At 44.9% G+C, this 26,287-nt stretch overlaps 1 protein-coding gene across 4 annotated transcripts in view; it reads left to right on the top strand.

Annotated features, from left to right (window-relative positions):
• PRP4K (pre-mRNA processing factor kinase PRP4K) overlaps window positions 1-26,287 on the top strand; it is a 390,098-nt gene that overhangs the window by 261,724 nt on the left and 102,087 nt on the right. For all 4 annotated transcript variants that reach the window (XR_015309884.1, XR_015309883.1, XR_015309882.1 and 1 more), the window contains exon 14: window positions 22,299-22,385. Coding sequence is in view for 1 of the 4 variants with exons in the window: in XM_086965045.1 (XP_086821171.1) it covers window positions 22,299-22,385 (87 nt within the window). In the remaining 3 variants the exon portion in view is untranslated. The remainder of the gene's footprint in view (window positions 1-22,298; window positions 22,386-26,287) is intronic.

The raw sequence follows: 26,287 nt of genomic DNA, 5'->3' as shown, positions 1-26,287 counted from the left end.
CAGAGATAAATGAAGTGAAAAGACGCCACAAGATGGTCCTGAGACAGAATGGTACAGATCATGTAATCATTGGATGACAACACAGCACACTGGGAAATTTAAGAATAGATATATCCAATGTTTCCAATTCTTTCAATCCGCGAGTTTTCAAGCAGCTCAGGATATTTCTGCATATAAATAAAGCCAAGTGCGCCATCTGGAGGTGGCGTGGGGCACCACGACAGGCTGGGAAAAAACAGGAACACAGCATTTCAGTGTAAAAGTAAACACCACGCCCGCGAGTGGCGCGCCACTGCGAGCATATGTTTTCAAGTGTCGCGCCTGTGTCTGGGCATGATAATTGAAAACATATCGGTTTTGTGCGCGCGTAACAGACACCAATAGGCCATGGGCGGAGCAATGCACCCGCCTTTGGCCTATTGCGTGCTCCGTTTTAAAAATACACGCACACAAAGCCCAATAGCGGAATCCAAAAGGAATCGCACACGCACGAGCGTGTGCGATTCCAGGGTCCGTTTTCAGACCCCGGACAAAAGTGCTCTTGCCCCTGCTCAAGCACTGCTGCGCTGTGCAACGCAGGGCGCGAGCCCTAAAAAACTGATCCTGCATCAGTGATGGACAGCCCGGTGGCGCTGGAAGGTAACACGGAGGAGGTGGTGAAGCAGCACAGCAGACATGGATTGGAATTAATGGCATCCTTTTAGCCAGAATAGCCAATCGTTCCAGCTCAGAAGTAAGAGACGTGTGTGCGTCTATGTGTGTGTGTGCTTCACAAGAAGAACAAATTAAATCACTCACTTTATAATAATATGATGATGACAACAGGTACATTAAGAGGTACATTAAAACAAGAATGCATCCTGACCGGTTGTAAGGCAAACAACAGTCCTCTGAATAGGCATCACAGCAGTGACGTGTTGAAAGCTAAGGTACAGTCTGGGTGGCTGAAGTCCGTTTTATGAACCTAAACAATGTTTAATTGCACAGGCAGCTCGCTCGACCACCTTGAAAGCACTCTCAGTGGAACCTAGAATAAATCCAGTTCCATCACACGTAGTACTTTACTGTTTTACAGACAACAATGGTTTCTGTGGACAATCATCAAATGATACTTAGTATATAATAGCACAATCACAATAATCGACACAAAAGAGATGTCTGATAGAGAAGAGGCATACAACACGAATTGTGTATGAAAATACGTTGTTTTATATAATGTAATCACATTATTTTAAATCCAGTGCATGTTGTCCCAAGTGATTGTGAAACCTATATATCAAGGTTGTGACTTTTTGTGATATAAAACAAGGTTTCATCAAAGATGTACAAGAGCATCCATTAAATCAATACATAATATGTGCTTGCAGCCTATTAATACAGTAATAGTGGCTGACAGTGGTTCGCTTCACTTAGTCACTTAACAATGTGGGCTCTCATCAGACCTAGCAATGAAGGGGCACCTAAAAAAAATTATAACCTAGCGTCAGTAATGGTCTGGTGGTGAAAAATAGGAGAAAAGCTTCAAAAAGGTAGATTTTCAGTTGCTAATCATACCTGGGGTTGACTGTCAGATAATGTGGTGTGTGCACCGTATGGTGATGAAAAAGGAAGAAGTGTACTCACATAGGGCCCAACCGGGCACTGCGGGGACGAGAAATTAGGAATTTTTAAAATACATACTGGCACACAAGGTTAACGCTGGAAGTCACCAGCTGTGAATATAAGTTCAACTTACCCAGTAGTGGGGAGGGTACTGACAGGAACGCCCATGGTTGAAAGCCTTAATTACTAGAAGGGCGAAAAGCTGTTGTGCGTGAATTTCTGATAGAAGGGTTCAAATACCCAGTAGTTATACAGGTGGTCAATATCTATATTAGTCAATTCAAACAAGACTCCTAACCTTGGTAATTTGGCTGAACTCTAAATTAGCCTCAAAGGAAATTATGACAATCCTTCTTTTGGTTACCTTAAAATACCCAGTGAAACGAGTAAAGAAACATTCACCAAATTTCCAAACTATAAAATCAGAATTGGGTGCGAAGGTGCTCCTACCCGGTTTGGTGAGGATAATGGAACGAAAAGGAGGTGTCAAGGTCAGCTGTGTTAATTAATCAGGCTCGCCTCGTGGAGAGAACTGCAACTGTCTGTCTCTTGTTGTGAAATGACCAGACTGATCGGAGGGAATTGGTCTTGTTTTATGCTCACAGGGCGCGCTGTACTGGTCAAGGAAAGAACGAGGCACTAACAATTCAATGTCCTCATGAAAGCACATGAAAAATATTTGGAAAAGGGGCTTAATGGAGGGGAAATGCCCTTAAAAATGAATGGATAAAAAACTGAAAGGAAGGGCAGATAAACTAAAAATATGCATAAATTATTACGTGTTTCAGAGAATGGATTTTTACTATGTCTATGAAATTGTGTAACAAGAGGATATTTATAATACGAAAGGCTGTGTGTGTGAGAAATATATCCATATATCAGAGAAGCAAAAAAAAGCATATATGAAGTTCAATTACATATTTTGTGGAATGGGTCACAAAAATTCATTCAAGGTTCATTATAGCACGGTGAGAACCCTTCATGCCAGCTTTATAGTCTCTATTATATCCCATCTGAACGTACTTTAAAAGTTAAATTTGATAGGGTGGAGACAAACCCACACCATTCCTCAGCCTTGTTTAGTCCTTGATCAATAGAAGTAATACGATCTATCTATCCATTGGCACTACAACTTCTGTAGTATATGCGTCAAATCACCTCCTATTTCAGGGATGACCGCTTTTTCAACCACTTTCCACTTGAGTTCATCTGCTGTGTGTTTCTTTTCATTGTAGTGTGCCACCAGTGGAGCACAATATGCATTCTTCAATGCATACATGAACCAAATCAGTCACCCATTCAAAAAAACTAATCTTCATCCGTACATACATTCACCCATTGATTCCTAAATTCACTCATCCATCATTTCATTCGCCAATCCTTTTACTTATTCTCAGAATTAGCCTCTCACCGTCGTACTATGACACATACAAAACAATGAAGTGGTGTTTTCGATTATTAAAAAAAAAAAATGTCCAATTGATTTACCAATGGTTGTTTTAAAAGCAATGGGAGAAGGAGCTGGAAAACTATGCAATATCATAGCTTTTTGACTGGAAATTTGTGAATAAAAGCACAAACAATCACACATTTCTACAAAGGCCTTAAGCACCTCTGTTAGTCCCTAGTAAGTGGTACCCCTGGTACTTAGGGCATAGGTACTAAAGAGGTCCCTAAGAGCTGCAGCATATATTGTGCCACTCTAAGGGACCCAGCACCAAACGCATGCAGACTGCCACTGCAGGCTGCGTGACAGGGTGCTCTAAAAAGTGAAAACATGGCACCTCACGCACACTGTATGCCCTGTCCTTTACCACTGCATGTAATATTTGTAAGTCACCCCTTACAGCCCTAAGGAAGGCTGCAGTATATTACATGTGAGGACATATCTGCATGAGCAGATATGCCCCTGTTCTGGCCAGTTCAATTACTGACAGTACAAGGGAACCATCTTAAGGAATGTACTGAGCACTGGGCAAAACTAGTTTACCAGCTAAATAATGGCTTCACTGAAACCTATGGTGTTTGGTATCAAACGCCTTATATTAATAAACCCACATTGATTCCATTGATGGAGTTATTAATACATGCACCCAGCAGGTACTTTAGAGGTACCCCCTGATAATCTACCGGCCACTAGTTTGTTGGCTGACTGATCCTGCCCATCCTGCCACCACAGGTGCGTTTCTGACCCCCTGGAAGTGGGAGCCCACGCTTTCTGAGGTCGGAAACTATGCCTGCTCTGGCAGTCGATGTTGTCACCTCCTCCAGGCAGGAAGACTGGTGATCTGCATATCAAGGCTGGAGGTTTCAAATGCTCCACCGCCTGTGATGTGCAGGCAGGAAAATTAGCTAGTCAGGAGCGTGTTCAGCCTTAGGCTAGTGCCACACGTAAGGTGAGCTATCTGAAGTGAACACTACAAGGGAAATTCCACCATCTTGGTTTTTCCTGGACGTAGGTCCTCTGGGTCAGGGTTATGCCCACTTCCCACAGGAAGTGGTTTTATAGAGAGTGCACTCATCCTAAAGGTAAGTAGCCTATTGGATATTACCTTACACTCCCTGTAACACTCCTAAATACAGTATTTAGGTGGCACCTCTGATTCCAGGATTTCAGATACGACAGACCAAGAGAAGTTTGCTGACCTGAGAACAGAGGAGCACGACTGACTTGTCACCAACTCTGCCAGCCTGCCTATGCACACGACCCTCATGGAGAAACCAACTTGTCCTGACTCAGTGCAGACACCAAGAAATCTGGAGGGTTGCCACTGCTTCGCAAATCAACAGAGAACTCCCTTGGAGTGGAGGATCTACTCCCCAGTAGCCTCAAACACCTAAAGAAGCAAGGTCCAGTTCACCCTCCTGTCTCTCACTGTGACTACCGACACTGCAGCCACCCAGGAAGAGGTAGCCATGATCACACAGAGCAGAGCTATCCTCCCTCCAAGTGTGGGGATGCCAGGACTGACCGGAGCCGCACAGTACGAGTACCAGTACCTGGGGTACTGGACCTGGTGCAGCAGCCAAAGCTTGTTGTGTGCACTCCGGACACCAATGCCGAGTAAAACTGAACTGCACGTCAAGGGACTTCAAGGCCAAGGACACCCTCATCATCAGTGGCCTTGCAGACCAAGAGTGAGCCTTTGACCGCCACTATGCGACACCCCATAGTGCCTCTGCACTTGCGCTCCACAGCCCAAGACTGAGGTAGGTGACAGTGCCTGCAGGGTCCGAGACCCTCAAAGGCTAAGCCTACCCTTGGGTTTGCCAAGACTGGACTTCCAGTCACCCCCTGCAGCCTCTTTCTGCTGGCCCCCTCCAACCATGAGTGACTCCAGCAAACATTCCGAGGCCAAAAGATACCACTGCACCCAAGGAGAAGTTGACCAATAGTGTCCCTGCATGCCCGAGCATCTCAAGGGTCAAGCCCTCATGTGAGATCACCTGGACTGGCTCCCAGTCTGTGCTTGCAGCCTCTTTCCAACCAGACCGATCTCCTTTAAAGTGAATGGGGCACCTGACTCTGTAACACACATCTGCATCTGGACACCGCAGAGCCTCCCGAGGTGAGCTGTTGTTGTGGCCTCTGACATTGCCCCCTACGCACCGTAAGTGTCAACTTTTGAAATAAATAAAAATTCATAACTCAAAAACTTCTTACCTGGTTTCGATGATCTTGGTATTTAAAATCATATAAAAAGAAGTGCTATTTTTATAAATTGTGTTTGATTTCTTTGAGTGTGTCTCAATTACCGCCTTTGTTTGCGGAGTAAATGCTTAGCACTACCTTTTGATAGGTCTAACTGCTCACCCACACTACCACAAAAGAGCATTTTGGTTATCATTGGTGCCTCTGTCAGTCAACTGGGGTTTGACTGTACTCTTTACACAGTGTACCTCATTTTGGTCAACTACATAAAGAGCCAACTTCCTACAGTAAGTTAACAGTTGACTTAAATGCGTCTTTACGCGGCAATGCTTCCATATGCGAGAAAAGGCATATGTTGCATACAGTTATTTACGGTCGGTTTCTGGGGATCTTCTTCGGGACTTAAGGGTCGTAGGGAGCCAAGGTCCAAAGTACCACCAACATTTACTAGTTACCTGCCATAGGGTGTCTGGGTGCAGAGGTTCTGGTTGGGTTGGTAGTTTTTCGCGCCTCGCCGCTGGAAATAAGGGGGTCCACCTACAAAACAGGCTGTAGAGGGGACTTCAGGTCAAGCCTGGAAGCTCCCAAAGGGGAGCTCTGGTCACAACTGTCCTGGAAACCAGGGGATAAGGCCAGTTTGTCAGTACCCGAGCCTGGGCATTTAGGTGCAGAGTGGAAAGGTTTGCTGGGCTTTGTGCATTCTAGGGCCTTGTGGTCTTCAGTCTTGCTGGTTGAGGGTGCAAAGTCAGCACAGCAGGGCTACTCTGGAGGTGGGTCCCTGCAATGCTAGACCCATCTAGACTGGACTACGGCAACATCTTATATCTGGGGGCATGTAAAGATGTCACTAAGAAACTTCAAACAGTGTAAAATGAAGCAGTGAGGCTGATATGCATGCTACCAAAAAAATCCCCAACCTCATCTGGTCTTCGGAGGCTTCACTGGCTCCGTATCGAACAACGAGCAAAATTTAAAGCTCTATGTTTCATGCATAGAATCAAGGCTGGCAAGGCCCCTGCCTATGTGAGCACTCTTGTCCATCAATACGTCCCTCCAAGAACCCTACGTTCCTCGACCCAACACAAGTTCCAGATACCCAGGATCAATCGAGTTAGACAGGGTGGTCGCTCTTTTTCCTACCTGGCCCCCTCCCTATGGAATTCCCTCCCAATTCAGCTTCGCACGAACGACTGTTACCTTCAATTTCGTAAGAACCTAAAAACATGGCTGTTCAACCAATAACTCTGTTCTCAATAGCTCACTATTCCCCTCTTTGTAATTTCGCTCATTTTGTCCTTAGCGCTGGGAAACCTTAGGGTAGCTGTGCGCTCTACAAAAATAAATATTATAATAATAATAATAATAATAATAATGCTAACATCCATCAATGGCTGCTCAGTGGAGTGGGAGTCCGGATTGGGCTCTCACTGCCTTTTGGGAGCAAAGGGTCCGGTATACCCCAGTTATTGGTCCTGTGCGACTCTGGTTGGTCCTCTGTCCTCTCATGTTGCGGGGTGCAGATCTGATCTTCCTGGGAGCTACTGTGTCGTCCTGGCCGGGAAGCGGCAAATTGGTAAACTGGGCTTTGCATTTTCAGTGCCTGCGGGCTGCAGGGGAGATGCTCCCGTACTCCAAGGAAGATTGTTGGCAATTTGCGAGGGACTGACAGTCCCCCGGGGTTCGTGGAAGCTGCTCAGCTGCAGGATGAGTCACTGGTCACGATTGCTGAGACCGGTGCATACAGGCAGGGTTTAGTGCCAAAAATCCACAGCACGTCTTCAGTTCTCACTTATTATCATGACTCTTCTTTGTCCGCTACTTCTGGATCCATTGAATCAGAGTTCCTGGTGTCAGGTGTGCCACCTAAATAATCCATTTAGGGACATTGAGTAGAGTGACAGGCCGTACCCAAAGGGCTACTCACCTTTAGCGTGTCTACATCCTCTTTATGACCACTTCTGTGGCAAGTGGGCATAACCCTGACCCAGAGAGCCTAATTCCGCCAAAACGAAGATGGTGGAATTCTAAAAGTTCTGTCCACATCAGGTAGCCCACCTTAGGGGTGGAATCAGCGTGAGAGGAGGACACACCTCCTGACTAGATAATGTTTCCACCTGTCCTGGTGCCAAATAGGCCAGTGGCAGGGGGTGGTATTTCCCCTGTCTGGGGAAGCCTTTAGTTGCATATCAAAAGCAGCAGAGGCCTTTGAAGCCTTCTGGCTTGATATGATGATTACTTAGCCATCCTGCTTGGAGGAGGTGACAACACCTGGGCAAATTGTCTTGCTAAACTACTGTAAAATTTCAGATCCTGTTTCTTTGCATCATCATTTAGTAAAATGTGTTGATGCATGCTAGTATTTCCCAAAAATATTCATATTGAGAAATCAGTGTAACCAGTTTCAATAGGATTATGGGAAACCTACAAATAAACAAGCATTGGCAAAGCCAGTAGGTCTGAAATGGGTCAGCTTTTTAGTTTTGGCGATGCGTGACTTGTTTTGGCATTATTTACTGGCACTAAACAAAACTAAGAGAAGAGATTAGAGAATATTAATAAACACAAAAGGTCATGGTTAACGCCAGACCAAATTTGGGGTCCAATTATTAAAGAAAGTCTCAAAAGTGCACCCTTGGTATATGTCCTTGCATTAAGTGCTGCTATGTGGCTTTTGTGATTTGAGCCCTGGCATAATGAGAGAGGCTATACAAGAGCTCTTATATAATGAGATTGCTGCCATAATTTGTCGCCACAAACCATGGCACCAAAGAGACAAGTGGATTTAGTTACAGGACAAGTAGATTTATGAAGCAACCTGCCCCATGGACAAGTAGATAGTTCAATAAATTCCACACCCCTGCGGCTGGCAGGGATTTTCAGTTCAAAGTCCTTCCCTTTGGGCTACGATCGGCACCTAGGGTGTTTACGAAGGTCCTAGCTCCAGTAGCAGCGCACCTCCGGATGGAGGGGATTCAAATATTTCCCTACCTGGACGATTGCCTTATCAAGGCGAATTCTTTCTCAGACACATACATGTCCAACGATGTCTGTCTCTCTTCCAATCGCTGGGTCTTTCTATCAATCTCAGCAAGTCACACCTTGTTCCTTCCCAGAGGCAAAAGTTCTTGGGAGCAACCTTGGACACACAACTGGTTCAAGCTTTCATATCGGACGAAAGGCAAGAGATGATCCAAAACATGGCTCAGATGTTACTATCAAGAAAGTCAGTTTCAGTCCGACAGTTAAAGTCCTTTCTGGGAATGGTTTCTTCTTGCATCCCATTGATACCAAATTGTCACCTCAGAATGAGGACCCTTCAGGAGGAACTCAACATGCAAAGGCTGCAAGTGTCCGGTTCATTTGAAGATCTCATTCAAATCACTCCTCGGATGCGAGAGGCCTTTCTTTGGTGGGTCCAAGAAAGACATTTGAAGAAGGGGTGTGCGGTGCTTCAAGAGGTGCCAAATTACACAATCACCACAGACGCATCCCTCGAGGGTTGGGGAGCACATCTTCAAGGGCTGAAGGTCAGGGGGAAATGGAGCCCTCAACAAAAGGCTTGGCACATCAATCTGCTAGAGCTAAGAGCCATCTTCTTAGCCCTCAAGTCCTTTTGGACAGTCATTCAAGGGGCCACAGTATTGGTTCGCACAGACAATACTACAAGTATGCATTACTTAAACAGGGAGGAACAAGGTTGGTTCTTCTATCTCAGGAAGCCCAAGAGATCTGGGCTTGGGCGATAAGACACAGGATCAATCTCTTGGCTGTTCATGTGCCGGGAGTTGCAAATGTTCTGGCGGATACCCTCAGCAGGTCAATGGTGTCCACCCACGAATGGAAGCTGCATCAGCCAACAGTGGATCGAATCTTCCAGCAGTGGGGTCATCCCGATCTGGACCTCTTTGCGACCAAGAAGATGCCGGTTCTTTGCAAGCTCGCTTCTCCACAGGGACTCTCAGGGGAATGCGTTTTAGATCAACTGGTCTCAAATATATGCTTACGCCTTTCCTCTGATACCGTTGGTTCCCAGAGTTCTCCGGAGAAGAAGAAAGAGCTGTGTCGCTTGATTCTCATCGCTCCCAGGTGGCCACGCCAATACTGTTTCACTAAACGTCTCCTATCGGAGTGCGATCCAATACAGTTTCGACCAATACCGAATCTCCTCTCCATTCAGAATGGTCAAATTTGCCATCTGGATCCGGCTTCTCTAAAATTAGCAGCTTGGCGCCTGAGCACCCTGAATTCGCTCATCTTAATATCTCTGCAGATTGTAAGGAGGTACTGGCTAACGCGCGAGCACCTGCCACAATAAAGACATACAGACTTAAATGGAAAAGATTCTACATGTGGTGTCAATCTGCGGGGGTGCACCCGTTTCATGCAACGCTGGGGCAGATATTACCTTTTTTCTTGCACTTAGCGAGATCAGGCTTATCTCATGCAACGTTGAAGGTCTTTTTGGCAGCCATTTCAAGGTACCGTCAGGATGGAACCACCTCTCTTTATTCTTCAAGAATAATACAGCAGTTCTTTAAGGGACTATTCAGAATGTTTCCTCCTGTACGTCGTCCGCCTCCATCATGGCATCTTAATGTAGTATTAGCGCAGCTCATGCGCCACCCATTTGAGCCAATTCACAAGGTGGATTTCAAATTTCTAACCTGGAAGGTTTCTCTTTTGCTAGCATTGACTTCATCTAGAAGAGTCAGTGATGTTCAAGCTTTCACCGTCAATTCGCCTTTCTTACAATTCATGTCCACTTCTGTGGTGCTGCGGACAAACCCAAAGTTCATGCCTAAGGTGCCTTCGGATTTTCACCTGAACGAACCAGTCATCTTAAAGACGTTTTTCCTAATCCGCAATCCCCTGTGGAGAGGGCATTATTTACCCTTGACATTAGAAGATGTTTAAAATTCTATTTGCAAAGGACCTCTACCATTCGCAAATCCGATCAACTGTTTGTCGCCTATGAGAAGATACGGCAAGGACAAGCAGTGTCTAAACAGACCATAGCTAGATGGATTTCTGCAGCTATTAACTTTTGCCACCTACAAGCTTGAAGACCTTTGCAGACAACTCCAAGAGCTCACTCTACAAGAGGGGTTTCTTCCTCGACTGCTCTTTTCACAGGAGTTCCTCTTCAGCAAATCTGCAGAGCAGAGACTTGGTCCAGAAGATATACTTTCACCAAGCATTATTTTTGGATGCTGCCAGCGAGACTGATACGTCAGTGGGTCAAGCGGTTCTACGCAATCTTTTCAGGTAAGGTGAGCCTCGGATTCCCTCCTCCTCTGTACTGCTTTCCAGACGCTTATTCCATGCCTAATCTTGGGTACATTCTCATGTGATTGCAAGTTTTTTCATGCATATATGAATGTTGGCATTTTTAATATGTGAATGTATATACTTGCTATGTACAGATTTATGTTACAAATAGCGTCTTCCAAGCATTATTTGGGTACTGCTATCTACTCTAATTCAGGCATGTGAATCTATGAAAGACACCCCAATACTGGAGAAGAACAATACTTACTTACCTGTAATCTGTGGTTCTCCAGTTTTGGTGTCTTCCATAGATTCACATGCAAACCGCCCTCCTCCCCTCAGAGGCTTTTTAGGCTAGGTGTTTTAGCTTCACTCCTGTGCGAGAAAATCTGAGAGCCTGAGGCTCTGGGGAGAACATTCTGGTGGGTGCTGTCGCCTGATTGGCTGCAGTTTGGACTATACCAAATGACTAGGATAGTCATATAAGGCTTCTGAAGGGTTTTGGACCAGTAAACGCTCCGGGTGCACTGCCCGTATGTACACACACAATTATGTATAACTCTTGTCCAGGTGCAATTACGGCGAGTGGAGAAACCCTAACCACTCAACAGAGCAGCAGAAACTACTCCTACACAACTAACTCAGTTGCCGATGCACTCAATGGTATACAGTGTTAAATAACAATATACAATAACAAGTAACAAGTGACAGAAGTGTCTAAACAAAAACTCTCATGAAGGGTAAGTCTTGGAGTCTTTAATGCAGTGAACAGCCAGCCGACACGTGTTTCATCGCACTCGCGATTCCTCAGGGCTAGATGGCTGTATCCAGGTCAAATAAGGTCGCTCAGCTGGTGCTAATTCCAACCCAGCCGGGCCCTTGACCGTGAGGATACTCGGTATGAGTATATCTGTAGATCGATACGTTTATTGGATGACAATGTATGGTATCTCAGTCTCGGAGGTCTCTGTTAATTATTCATATCCAAAGTAGCCTACCGCCCACGTTAAGCAGAATGTGTGTTCTATGGCGGGAAAAGTTTTCATGTACCGTTGCTAGTTCTCGTATCAGTGAGCGCCCACGCCGTATCAGGCAGTGGAGCGGCAAACGACGTGTATCGCGTTTGGACCCCCGAGCCGTGTTCCTGTTGGAACACGGCTCGGGGGTCCAAACGCGATACACGTCGTTTGCCGCTCCACTGCCTGATACGGCGTGGGCGCTCACTGATACGAGAACTAGCAACGGTACATGAAAACTTTTCCCGCCATAGAACACACATTCTGCTTAACGTGGGCGGTAGGCTACTTTGGATATGAATAATTAACAGAGACCTCCGAGACTGAGATACCATACATTGTCATCCAATAAACGTATCGATCTACAGATATACTCATACCGAGTATCCTCACGGTCAAGGGCCCGGCTGGGTTGGAATTAGCACCAGCTGAGCGACCTTATTTGACCTGGATACAGCCATCTAGCCCTGAGGAATCGCGAGTGCGATGAAACACGTGTCGGCTGGCTGTTCACTGCATTAAAGACTCCAAGACTTACCCTTCATGAGAGTTTTTGTTTAGACACTTCTGTCACTTGTTACTTGTTATTGTATATTGTTATTTAACACTGTATACCATTGAGTGCATCGGCAACTGAGTTCGTTGACTAGGATAGTCATGTGTGGAAGTTTTTACTCTTGTAGCTTGGGCTACTTTACTTCGTGGTTGGTTATTACCAAGTTTTTTCTTAGGATATTATTCAATATTATTGCTTTTTATATACCGTGAGACTCCCACTCCGACGACGGGGAATGATTCAGGCATGGGAATCTATGAAAGACACCAATACTGTAGAACCACAGATTGCAGGTAGGTAACTATTGTTCATCTCATTCTTGGCCAGGTATTCAGAGATAATGTCTAATAGAAAAGTATTCCACAGAAGCATCGAGCTCCGTTGAAGGGGACCATTGGACAAATAGTGGCTACTTCATTCTACGTCAACACTGCTCCAAGAGACTGACAAATCCATCATTTCGGTAGGGACAACAAACCTCAAACGTATAAGATGTAATTCAATAAACATAGAAACAGTAGCAGCTGCAGAAAAAGAAGTGTTTAAGCAAGTACAGGATAACTTAAGTCATCCATTGGAAAGTTGGGGAAAATTCATTTGCACCCTTGGCAATAAATTTCCCACCAAAACAGGTCTAAAGCGAAAGAACGCAAATGATCCTCCAATGACGGTAGTAAAGAGCCCAGTCTCCAAGAAACTGAAATTAACAATAAATCCGTTATTACTACAACTTCGGAGAGCACCGGAAAATCAAAGTTTGCAGCAGTCTCTTCGTGATTCAAAGGCCCTTTTTAAGAGAAGAAGATGGATCAGGAAAACGTCCATGAATAATGAATTTTGGGCTAGACTTCTTTTCTATGCAAAACAGAAAAACAGCTCCAAATTTTGGCAATCCATAAATAAATTGTATCGGCCAAATCACCACGGAATCAACTCTCATATTTCTGAAGAGGCCTGGTCAGACTTCCTATTCAATCATTTTAATGACACAGATCAAACAGTTACACACCCCAAATACTTAGGATCCGAGAGCTCCAGCAGGACCGCAGTGGAGCCAACATTACTCTGTTTACCCTCCTCTGAGGAAAGCGGAAGAACAGTGCCAAACCAACAACAACGGGTAACATCTGTAACCCCTGCACAAAATGCTGCATGGAGACTAGGTGAGGGGTACACCACCCAATTAGCCCAACAGATAATGAAACCAATAGCAAGGGGTCGACTGGCAGGATCCCCTGGTCCCAATGGCATCCCACCAATGCTGTTCAAAAACGACCCGGATTACTGGAGCAATGGACTTGAACCTGTTTTTAAGCATGCAGTCAGAAATTCTACAATTCCTGAGTCGTGGAGAGGCTCAATTATAAGCCCAATCTATAAACAAGGAGCGAGGTCTGTGCCGAAAACCTATCGCCTAATAACTCTGACTGACATAGAGGCTAAATACTTTGCAGGGCTCCTCCTAAACAATCTAACCACCTGGGCTGTAGAGAACCATATAATACCACGAACACAAACGGGATTTCGGAAAGGGCAAGGAACAATAACAAACATAATGGCCCTGACTTTGATCATGGATGCAGCCAAACAGGGTAAATACCAGCTTTTTCTCTGTTTTATAGACTTCTTTGCAGCATTCGACCACGATGACCGTACAAAACTGTGGCAAAAACTGGATGGCTGGGGGATCCCTTCAAATCTTTTACATCAAATAAGGAACTTACACACTAAAACATGGGTCAGAATAAAGCTCGGCGAAGGTCTACAAATATCCCCAAAAAATATCACAACAAAAGGGCTAAAACAAGGGTGTGTTTTAGCCCCTATGCTATTCAATCTCTTCCTAGCAGACCTACCGGAGAAGCTAAATAGCTGCTCACCCCACGCACCTAAACTAGGGAACTCCACTCTGTCAAACCTGCTATATGCGGATGACCTAGTTTTGATAAGTAGGACCCCAATTGGCCTCCAGCACTTACTGAACGTTACTCAAAAAGTTTCCCAAGAAAATGCTCTAAAAATAAACTACAAGAAAACAAAAATAATGGCAGTTAATTATCGCAAGAAGAAGCGCCTTAATTGGTTTCTCGACGGTCACCGTTTGGAACAAGGAGCAAACTACAAATACCTAGGGGTAATACTGGACCAAAATAACTCCTCAAAACCGCAAATAGAATCCTTGCAGAAAAAGGGGGTAACAACCTACTTAGCCATAAAGCCCCTAAAGAACCGGACTTGACGTTCGACCCTTTGTTAAGGGTGTTGCAAGCAAAACTTCAGCCAACAATTACTTACGGGAGTGAAACATTGAAGGGCAAAGATGCAACAACCCTTGACAATATAATATCCAACTCATACCGTGCAATCTTTCAACTACCCAGAATGGTCTCCCCTGCCAAATACGATTGGAATTTGGGCTACAAAAACAGTAACTTGAACGCATGGGAGCATATGCGAAATGCTGGTGTAAGATCAAAGGCGATGAAAAAGGAACCCTGAATGAACAACTCTGGGCGGAACTTTCCCACCCAGGAAAATCACCAGCAAGTCTCTATCTTCAGGAATCTATTACACACCTAGGTTTAACAGAGCTGCGGGACGTCCCAGTGAATCATCTTATATATCAAGGAGAAATTCTTAAGATTCCGACTGGGGGTTGGCCCCTTCAATTAATTCATGCCGCCTTGGGAGAGAAAGGGAGGACCCAGCTCTGTCGTTTATGCGGCAGCGGCGTTGAAGGCTCAATTCACGTCATATGTACCTGTAATATGTTAAAAGACGGAAGAATCACTCTGTTAAAGCCAGTGTTCAAACAGTATGGAGTCAGATCGTGCAGACAAGCGGTAATGCTGTGCTTTAACCCTGAGTTGGTCCAGTTAAATTGTTGGCTAATTACATTTCTTGACATAACTGCAAAAAGAATGAAGCAGCCAGAACCCCTAATGGTCTACAGCTGCTCCTTGACTCGTTTGGAGCTTTTATGAAAAAACTAGACCTGGTTGTAAATATGGATAAATCGCACGTTATGTCCATAGGGAAAGGAAAGAACACCACTAAAACCCTGCGATTTAATGGAGTGATTTTAACCAAAGTTAAAACATTTACATACCTTGGAGTCATTTTTGATGACATGGGCACCTGGACTCCACAGGTTGTCAATAAAGCATTGGCTATTCGGCGGTCATTTGGAGCATTACAGAGCTTCGCTAAAAGACTGGGGGGTAAACCAACGGAAGCCATTCTCAAGCTGTATAGAGCCAAAACCCTGGCTCTGGCTAGATACGGGGCTGGGATTTGGGGATTCAGGGATTTGGCCCTGATACAGAAGGAGGAGAATAGGTCCATGCGTTCACTATTAGGCCTACCACAGTCCACACCCATCTTTTCCGTCCTGATAGAATTAGGGCAAGGATACATTGAAGATACTCTTAACCTGGCCCCACTACTTCTTTGGGTGAAAATGTGGTTGAACCCGAACTTGACGTTAAATCGTCAAATTATTACCGATTGCATGGGGAGAGACAGAGCTAATGATATCAAATGGCTGAGCTATATTAAGTCTGCTGCTACCCTACTGGGCCGTGTTGACTTGTATAGTAACCCCGAGAGGCTGTGCAAAGAAGATGTTACATGGATTAAAACACAATTTTTAGAGTCTAGGAACATGCAGCGTGAAGCGCAAGAATTAGAGAAAACCACTGTTAGGGCTCACTATATTGTTGTATCTACCATGTCAATCCAGCCTTATTTAAGGGTAGTGAATAGGCCTTATCATCGGTGGCTTCTCACAAAATTTCGCTTCAACCAGATGCACCTCCTTCTGGGAGATTACCCGAAATGGAACAAACCAAGGGATAACGTCCCATGTAAATGTGATTCCTTTTCCGACCAAGACCAGACCCATTTTGTATTTTTCTGTCCCTTTTTTGCGGAGGGGAGAAAAAAATATATACTACCACTAATGAGAAACAGGGGATTTATGCAAGTGAAACCCGCACTGTTGTTTTTACAAATTATGGAGACCCCTATTGTGATGTACGGGGTTGCAAGTTTTTTGGTAGCAGCTATGAGAGCTAAACGCCTCAGATCAATGAACTCCTCAACACCTGATTGATTTATGTAAATATAGGTGTAGTATATTACACAAGCTATTTCTGTAGATTCGTATAAAAAACTTGCACCATATAGTTTTTTAAATGTTTTTTGAACTTGCCAATGAACTACTTATAGAACATAAATGTGATGTTTTATCAAGGGGTTGATCTATTCTAAAAAGGAAAGTAAAAAGTAAAAAGTAACACCTGACCCGGATTTTCCCTGCATAAATGTTCTTTTAATGTCTCTTTTAAAAATTTGTTTTATATGTATACCACAACCACATCCATGTACCGTATTTGTTGAAATATGAACGAAATGCCATCCCCACCTTTATATTTCTTTATATGCCTTTATATGCCTTTATATGTTTTTATATGTTTTCATATGTGTTTGTAGTATACTTTTATGATTTTAACTAATCGAATAAAGTATTTTTGACTCTGACTCACTCTGAATGAAGCAGCAGTCCGAGCGGCCAAACGACTACACATTACAAGAACCGATTTGAACTTACTTTATAAGAACGGCCACAGTCAAAATATCATTTACAGTCAATAATGCCAACGTGCAGAATTTTAATAATTTGGACACTTTTTTTAACGTGATGTAAAATCCTACATGTTATTCTAATTATTGCTGCTGATAAAAAGTTGGGAATTTTTAAAATGATTTTATCGTATACTGTAAGACATTTTACCTTTTTGTATGCAATGGTTTTAATTTAGCATAATAAAATAAACTGTAAGTAGTGGCTACTGGGACTCAACCATGAATGCTGGTTGTTTTGCTTCTGATGTCCTTTGACCCATCCCATTATGCTCTTGACTCTCTGGGTAGTGAAGACTAGCAATCGCAGGCTTCTCATGGAGGTGCTGTTGGGGGTGCCTGAGCTCAACAGTCAGTCAACAACCTAATAAAGTGAATACCTAGCACAGTGTTTACCTTTTCAAGAGAGAAAGTTCTTTAATTACCCATTGTTACTCAAAATTATATTATCTGCTGGTAAAAAGTGAGTGTCCAGAGGCTCTCTTGCAGATTCTTTTTGGGCCCCCTATATCTCTAGGGGTACACAGGAGTAGTGTGGATTTAGCACAGATGCATCATAATCATCCCCAAACAGTATGTTTTCTCATTTTCAAGTCTCTTACACCTATACAGGTGAATCAGTCTTGTTCAGCTTGCCCCTTTACTCTGGGTTACAACTGCACACCACTCCGAGGGGCAGCAGCGCAGTGTCGTCGGGCACTTCTAGAGTACCTTCACTATGAGTGCAGGGCTGCGCTCTGCGTTGTGCACACACAGAATATTGTTAGCAAATGCTTGACGCTGCAGTCCTAACATGATACCACCTAGACAACTAATAAGTACCTTCCATCAGGGTATTCATAGTCTGCAGATGGAGGCTGTGTCGGTGTCAGCTGAACCACAAATGAAGCCCTGACGGCGTGTGTAATTTGAGACTGTCCTCGGGTAAGTCCTTGTCGAAGTCAAGCGACAAGCCTCAGCACAAGAAGCAGGAATCTACCGGGATTTATTTATATTTATATATATTTCTCCCTCTTTCACTCTCTCTTTTTTTTCCCCTTCCCTCCGAGGTCCCCTCCCCCCCCCCCCCCCCCCCCCCCCCCCGGAAGAGATTTCATATTTGGCACTCTAAGAGCCCAACTCCTTATCTGCCATCCGGCTCCGAACTCATTTCCCAGCTGATTTCCCCCAAAGTTCCTTGGCCATCATTGAGACTGCAGCATTTCAAGGCCTTTTAGAAGCTGATGCTGCACATTTTCGGGAAAATGCTCCGTTCTTTTTCAGCACAATTGAGCCCCGTGGATCAGTCAGCACCCGTGTTGGACTTTAACCGCATCCGCGCTCAGAGAATTCTCCTCCTGTGCTCATTCCATGAGCTTGGAAGGGGTTAACTGATGAGACCTGCCCTGGTGGGCTTTCAACTGGCTCCCTGCTGGTGCTACACTTTTGCCGAAGACTACACTGGATCCGATCCCAACACTTCTTTCCAATCCAGACCTGTGTTCAGCTACATCTCAGCTTATGTTTCGCTGTGATGTTATGAAGGCATATTCCCTTGATGTGAGAAGCCTGCAACTTTACATCTGCCTCAACATTAATACTGCCAATAACTCAAGGCCAGTTTTGGTTCAGATTCAGATGCAATTCAGGGTGATCATAGAGCTCCACATGACAAAAGGGAGGTGGACAACCTGCTATCTTTTCACCATACTGATGCTAGTCTATAGTTGGACTGCAAAAGTGTTAGAAGCCCTGATACTTCCCCCCTGAAATGTAATTGGATGCTGTGAGGAAATGGGGTTTATGTAACGGTGAGATGTCACAATCGCACCATATAATGCACTCCATTTTCTCACTGATGCTCATTATGGGGTCTTACTAAGGTAAGTGCTTCTTGTGTGCTGGTGGTCCACATAGCCTGGGATGTGCTGGAACTGCAGTTACCTACTGTGGGGACCAAAGCTGCTTACAAAACTCTTAAAGCCTGGTTCTTGCAGAGCTCTTGCTGCCTTTAAGTGAAGTCTTTATGAGACCTTGGCAACAGTAGATTGAAACTGTATTGAGCTTCACAAGTGAGTTGCCCTTTGTGCGGCACCTTAAGCCTGTTGCTGGAATTAGCCTTTTTACTGAGCACCTGACATCGAAGAGCCTTAAGGGGGATGCTTCAGCCAGCAAGAGTAATCTGAATGCCTTTTCTACGGTCCCACCTTACAAGGAATCAAAGTGCATTGACATATTTGGCATGGGTCATGGCAAGGGAGATTTGCCTATCATCCCTAAGCAGTCCTGCAGTCCCTTTGGCCAGCTTTGTCTAAATCGTCTGCTATAAACCTGATATGACCAAATACATTTAATAGACAGTGGACCAGGGTGGTAAATCAGTGTCATCCTTGGATGCACACCATATGCTTTTCCATGTGCTTGAAAGCATCCTTTATTCACATGCCGTAAAAGCTGTTGGGGGACAAGGCTGACTCTGCATTTGAGCAATTCAAATATAATGGAACTTTGGCATGCTCCTTGATAAACCTAATACCACATGAGTATTCTGCTGTTCACTGTGAGATATGGGCATTTGCAGTTCACTGTACTCCTCTTTGGCCTCACCAGTGCCCCTCGAGTGTTCCCAAAAGTGAAGGCAATGGTTGCAGCCCATCTGCTGAGGTTAGGGGTTCCAGTCTTCCCCTGGATGGCTGTTGAAGACTGGCTCACCCCAGGCAGTAGCGTCTCACCTCAAGACTGCAGCCAACCTTTTACATATGCGTGGTTTCACTATCGGCATGCCAAAGTTACATCTGATACCCTCGAGATGCTCACTTTTAGCAACCATTCTAGACACAGTGCGGTTCGAGCCTGTCCTTCAGAGCGGCTAGTCCAGGCCTCTTGCATCCTGCTGGTACAACATGCCCGGTGGCATATATGGGCTCTGCAGTGGGACCTGAAGTCCCAGTGGGTGCAGCATAATTGGAATATCTCTGACCTGGTCCAGATATCGGAGGCCACTGGAAAAGATCTTCACTGGTGGCTGACTAGCCGGGATTGGTTCAGCGGAAGATCCCTCCCCACCCACTCCCCCTGCCCCCCACCCGCCTTGGGTTAGTTGAGAGCTTTTCTCTTGGCATTTTTGACCCGAAGGTATCCAAGCGCTTTACATGAGCACCAATGGCTTTCCAGATGGATACATACATTTTGTTAGGCATTGAAAGTGTTTCTTCCATTCATCCAAGGAAGAATGGTTCAGATGTTCACGGACAACACCATCGCCATGTGATACTGCAATAAACTGGGTGGGGTCGTGGATCCTTGTCCAGGAGACTCTGAGCCTCTGGATGTTGCCGGAAGTGAGTGGTAGTACAACCCCTGACTGGATCTCTGAACGCCATGGCAGACTAACTTTGACGTTGATGCTTTATGGATCACATATGGTGTCTGCATCCAGAGGTGGTGCAGGGTCTCTACCGAGATTAGGGTGAACTCGATTTATTTGCCTCTGCCCAGAACGCACAATTTCTGAACTTCAGCACTGCAGTTTCCAAAGCGGATCTCACTCTGAGGCGTGTTCACTCTTGAGTAGAACGCTGGACGCCTGTACCCCTTTCCACCAATACAGCTCCTGCCCAGAGTTCTCAAGGAGATCAGCACCGACCAGGCCTAAGTCATCCTAGTCGCTATGGATTAGGCCTGGGGAGTATGGTATCCGAACTCCTGAGCATAAGCATCTTTTCTCCGGTCAGGCTGTGCTTTTGGGAGAATCTCCTATTGCAGCAACCGAAGGTCCTGCACCCGAACCTGGGCGCATTCCACCTCCATGCATGGAGATTGAGCAGCGACAGTTGGGGGTTTTCGATCTCCCTCCCTAAGTGTGTGATATTATCTTGGCAGCAAGGTGTCCTTCCACAAAAACGGTCTATGCCTGCGGTTGGAATAAGTTTGTGTCTTAGTATTCCTTACACCAAATGGACCCCATACAACACTTCTTGCTAAGTTTTCCTTATTTGTTCTTGTTTTTTAGCCTGACAAGGCCTTGCTCTGGGCACCATTAAAGGTTATTTGTCAACCATTTTCCGCTTTCTTGTGCCTGCCAGATCAACCCTCCCTGTTTGTCACACGTTGTGACTCGGTTTTCAAAAGTTTACATTTTTTCCTGCCTACTCCTCTTGTGATCTTGCTTTTCTTGTGTGTTCTCCCTATGAGTCTCTGCGTAGCAGCCCTATGCAGCCCCTGACTCTGAAAGCAGTGTTCGTGGTGACCATTACATCGTCCAGGAGGGTCATTGAGCTTCAGGCTCTGTTTGTCCAACTTCAATATACCAACTTCTTCCTTAGCAAAGTGGTCCTCGGACGTGATCCTCTTTCCTTCCAAAGGCGGTCACCCCTTTTCACATAGGCCAAAACATTACTCTGCCTGCATTCTATGCTCCACTTCCTCCGTCCACGGAGGAGGAGAGGTCCATCGTTTGGACACTAAAAGAGCTATGTCATTCAATATTGACCTCACCAACGATCATCGAGTGGATGATCAGCTCTTCATTGTGTTCACCTGAGCGAAGGAGGGCAAGACTGGGCAGAAAGTACTCTGCACAAAATTCTGCTACGTACTGGCAAAGAAGCAGATCTCTGAGGGCTTGCGGGCTCACGCCACCAGGACAAAACCTGCCATTACTGTATTAACAGGTGGGGTACCTGTCCTGGACATCTGCCAAGCTGCCACATGGAGGTCCCTCAATATGTTCAGGAAGCAGTACTGCATGCACAGGCAGGTCTGTCATGATGGGAATTTTGCCCATTCGGTCCTCCAGGACTTTTTGACCTAAGCCAGTTTGCAGATCCCTGCTCCAGGGAGGTATTGCTCCAGTATCTATTCTAAGATGAGTAATGTGCGGGTATAAATCTCTATTAGAAGAACAAGTTACTTACCTTCGGTAATGTTTTTTCTGGTAGAGACTCTTATCTAACTGCAGATTCCTCACTGACCCTCTCATCCTCCCTGCTCTATAAACTGGGCTCTTTATCCACAAAGCTCTCTTTAGTCTGCACACTGGTCATGAAAATAACACTGTCTTTTACATGGCTTTGTGTTTTTTGTCGCTAAACTAATCACAAAGGAAACTTATGTCCGTGCGCCCAGGTGGCATCTATATAGGCACCACAATGTCACTTCTGACACAGACAACGCCACGCAGAGCTGAACTACACCACCTAACGGCATGCAGAGGAACTGGTCAAGATTTTCTGAATCCATTCTGGTGCCTGGGGAATATTCTAAGGTGAGGAATTGGTGCTTAGATAACCTTTACCAGAAAAGGTGTTACTGAGTAAATTCTTCTTTTATGCTCTTCCTAAGAGGTCTAGAGAGAGATAATCTAGGGAGTGGCTATTTAGTATGAGTCCGTTTCACCTAGCTAAAGAGCCATGGATTGTGTTCTGTCATCCTAATCATTTCCATGGATGTGAATGTATTAAAAAGGTAAAACTGAGATACACTGATAAAATGAAAAGATGCCTAAGCAATATTGTTGTTTGGGTACATTACTTAGATGGAAGTGAAGCTTGAGTTCAATATGTTAACTTTTGTATTCCAGATGATCCGAAAAGGTGTGTTCAAAGATCAGCACTTTGATCAAAATCTCAACTTCATGTATATTGAAGTAGATAAAGTGACAGAAAGGGTAAGTTACCAATACATTTTCTCTCTTTATATATCTGGAGTTTCTGAATGTATAGTGAAAAATTGCGTGCCTTCTGCTAAGTACGCTGCAGAGTTGCAAACTGTATATTGGTATTATTTGGAACTTCTCTCTGTGCTCTTTTAGATAATGAGTTGATAGTTGATTCTTAATGATGTATGTATAATATTTTTTGTAGAATGTGAGTTGTCTCCAAATTGGCTGCTCTATGTAAGCAGAATATTTGAGACAAATGGAAGAAGTAAATTTAGTAATACCCTAAACAGTTCTTTATCTACTGCTCGTCATGAAGTTCACTCCTCATGGATGGGACCTGAAAAGCAAAGCCATGCTCTTTGATGTTGTTTCTGCCTTTCACAGTGGCTTGTGGTCTGAAACACTCCATTTTCAAATTCCACATTTACTTCATCATGTTAGTAAATTGAGCCATGTGTCTTGGCTTCTGAAACCTACTTACTTTTAAAAGTAACTGTAATTCTTAGCCATCATATTTCAGCAATACTTAATGTCTGTCATTTACAAATTAATCAATAGCCGTCTTACTATGCTTTGAAATACCATGGTTTTAGGCATCTGTGCAGCTCTACGGTTCTACATAGAATGCTACAGTTAGATATCTCTTGCAAAAGGCGAGGAATGCAGATTAGTTATTAAGCCTTTGTGCATGACAAGCTCCCACAGCCCGCCACTCCACCCCCTGAATCAGCTAGCACATATATTTCCTTTCGTAAGGCGTTCAGGCACAGCCTAAGGGTTCTTCGTTTTTGCAATTTTTCTAGTCTCCATTGTAATTCCCCAGGCTTTTCCTTGCTCTAGCACCTGCAGTTGTCAATCAGATTTAAACCATGCCATTCCTCTCAAAACCCATGCTCTGAAGCAGACTTTCTAAATTTGTGCTTGCAGAGCTTTGTAATATAACCCCTTTATTGTTTTGCCACACCACTGAATATTTGGGTGTTACAAGCGAGATACGTTTTCTCAGGTTTGTAGTCCTTTCGTTTTATAGCACTCCGGCCGGAGGTATCTTGATCAACATGTGAACCTGTGTCTCTGGAGAGATTCTGTAACTAGCTTAACTGCAGGAATACCTTATTCCAGGATGTTCTCAAGTTCCAGCTCTGAGTGCATTGCCAGTTCATACATAGGTGCTTCTGAGGCGTAACCTAATTGTTGAACTGGCATGTCTTTCCATACCTTTCATAAAACCCAATTACTCCACATAAGGTTTGCTTTTGAGAAATTACTGGGCCTCTACTGCTTTGACCATTTCCACCTTGGTTGAATAAAACAAACTCATGTTAGAGGCTTTTAGTTCCGTAGTGGGTTGTGGGTTTATAGAATAGGGTGGGAAGTAATTTAATTATATTAAATTCATTTTTATTTTTTATTTGAATTTTGATTTTTTTGTTTCGTAGCAGGTTGTGGGTTTATAGGGGAATGGGGTGGGAAGTAATTTAATTATATTACATTTATTTAAAAAAATATATTTGAATTTTACATTTTTAGGCCTCGGCCTGCGTAGGCTGCGCTTACGCAGTCTCGCTGGCGAGATTTTATGTCTTCCAGAGTGGGCTTGAACCCGCCCCTTTTCTCCATTGGCTGGCTACCTAAACGGAGGCCAGCCATTGGAGAAGAGGGGCGTCTGTCCATTTAAGCCCCATCTTTTTCGGATTGAGGGGCGTGTTTTTTCATGTTCTTTCTCTCCTCTTCCCATTGGCTGGAATTTTACATTCATCCAATGGGAAGAGGAGAGAAACAAAAACATGCCCCCCAGTCCAAAAATCACGGGGCGTTTCTCTGAGGCATTTCTGCTGGACCTCAGAGAAACATGGTGGTCCTTTCCCCCTTGTTATAAAGTTGAAGCTGTGTGGAATCTGATTTTAAGGGTAATTTACTCTGTAAACCCCCAGTGCTAGCTGGTGCAGTTTCTGCCGTACAAATGTGTGCCCCCGCCACCTGGAGAGTTTACGAATCGTCGGCGCTACCCCCTGCTTCAGACTGTATCAACCCGAGAGGCGCTTGAACCTCCAGGCTCTGTGTAACAGTGAGATATTTGGGTAGTACGTGTGCGCGGCTGCTCTGTGACTTCCAGGTCACTTCGGATCAGCTTACTGGTCAGACATGGCTTTCTGAACGAGCTTACTGCAGGGGCAAAGGAGGAAAGGCCCAAAGTGGAAACTTTCCAGACCAGGCCACAGCTACAGCCGTGGGAGCCGAGGGTATGCTCGAAAGTTGGTGCAGCTGAAAACACCACCTAATGTGAGTAATCTAAGAGTTTTAGTGGATAAGCCACTTTGGAGGGTAGGAATGCTGCTTTCAGCATGTTTGAGGGTACACACATTGTTAAAGTGTATGTGGGAAGCGGGTACACACTGGCACTTCGTGCATTTTTTTAAATGTTCCTGCCTCTGTAGCTGTGACAGTGGGGTGATTTTAGGAGCAGGGCTGCTAGTGAACCGATGCATCGCTGGTCCCGACAAGCAGACTGGAACCTGCCAGAGAATGCTAAGATGCCATGTGAATGAAGACTCCTAGAGCAATGAATCGCAACCAAACAAGCAGGCGCCCTGCTCGGCTCGAGAGCCAGATTTTCCTTACGAGAACTTCCACATTGTGCCCCAGTACTTAAAACAAGCAAGCTAAGACAAAACAGAGCTGAAAGAAATAGCTGTGCGTCTAGTTTACACCGGCTCACAACATGTCCATCTGTTTCCTTGCTGACATGTTGCTTTGTGTTCTCTCTTCGCCTGGCGTGTCAAGATCTGTCTGGGTTTAAATGTAAACCCGAGTCTGTAGTGCCCTTTATTGGGAGAAGATGTGCATTTGAAGTAATTTCAGTGAACACAAACTAGAGTACGGTGGCAGATTATTGGGTCTGCGAGGGGGGGTATGAACACAAAAGGAAGCTGCTGATCACAGTATACTACTTGTTGGGTCCATTGGACAACCTCCACCACAAGCAGTAGGACCAAATATTCACGACCTGCACACAGAAGGAATTATTCATTGTTGAGCCGTTCGAACCACAAGATCTTCCCTGTCCACCCTCTGAATCTATCCTCATTCACTATTGTGCCTTTCACAAACCTCCCCTACGTAGGCAATACGTCACCTCAGTAAGTTCTGCATTCCGTTTTTTTTTCCGGCTAGGGAATTTTCTCCCTCCACATCCAAATTGGTCCGTAAACCAGACCAGGCCCTTCTCTGCTGATGCCGCTGTTATTATCTTTCCTGCGTCCATTGAACCCCGGGCAGGGGGACAGAAATGATGGAAAGACTGTCCAAATGCCAGGTCGGGAGATCTGGGTCTGTCCTCCACTTCAACAGAATTCTATGTTCTAAAATAGAAACATTTCGCAACAGGAAAGTGAGCAGAAATAGGAGCATGTGCGAACACCCAAACAAACCCTCTTTGCCTTTTCTCTGTATATATTGTTGCTGGGGGCTCGGCTTCCCCCACCCCCCACACTTGGTTTGTGCTGCATCAGCGATGGGCTCCTTTGTCATTCAGTTAGGCTTTGCACTGTGGTGGGTGGCTGGGGTAACGGACACATGACCTCTCCAAACAAAAATGCTAAATATACGCAGCACCCCTCCCCGCGGGACTGTCGCATGCAGCCCCATCACCCCATTCAGGGTCCCAGATGGTAAATAGCAGCAGGAGAGCAGTGTGTCTTTTTTTTATCTTTCTTATGCCCATTTTTTAAGGCAGTGTTCTGTCCCGTCGCTGCCTCTGTGTGGTGTTTTTTTTGTTCTGGTCTGCCTCCGCAAATTAGGTAAATCCTGCATTTGAGTGGCCAGCGATCACGACGTGCAAAAGCCCTGAAGACTGTCACCGTATCTTTTCTTGCCTCTGTTCCCTGCTTGTGCTCGATTTTCTTGCC

The sequence above is a fragment of the Lissotriton vulgaris genome, chromosome 4_1 (genome assembly GCF_964263255.1).
Source record: "Lissotriton vulgaris chromosome 4_1, aLisVul1.2, whole genome shotgun sequence".
Taxonomy (NCBI): domain Eukaryota; kingdom Metazoa; phylum Chordata; class Amphibia; order Caudata; family Salamandridae; genus Lissotriton; species Lissotriton vulgaris.
This window is presented reverse-complemented; position numbering and strand designations above follow the sequence as displayed.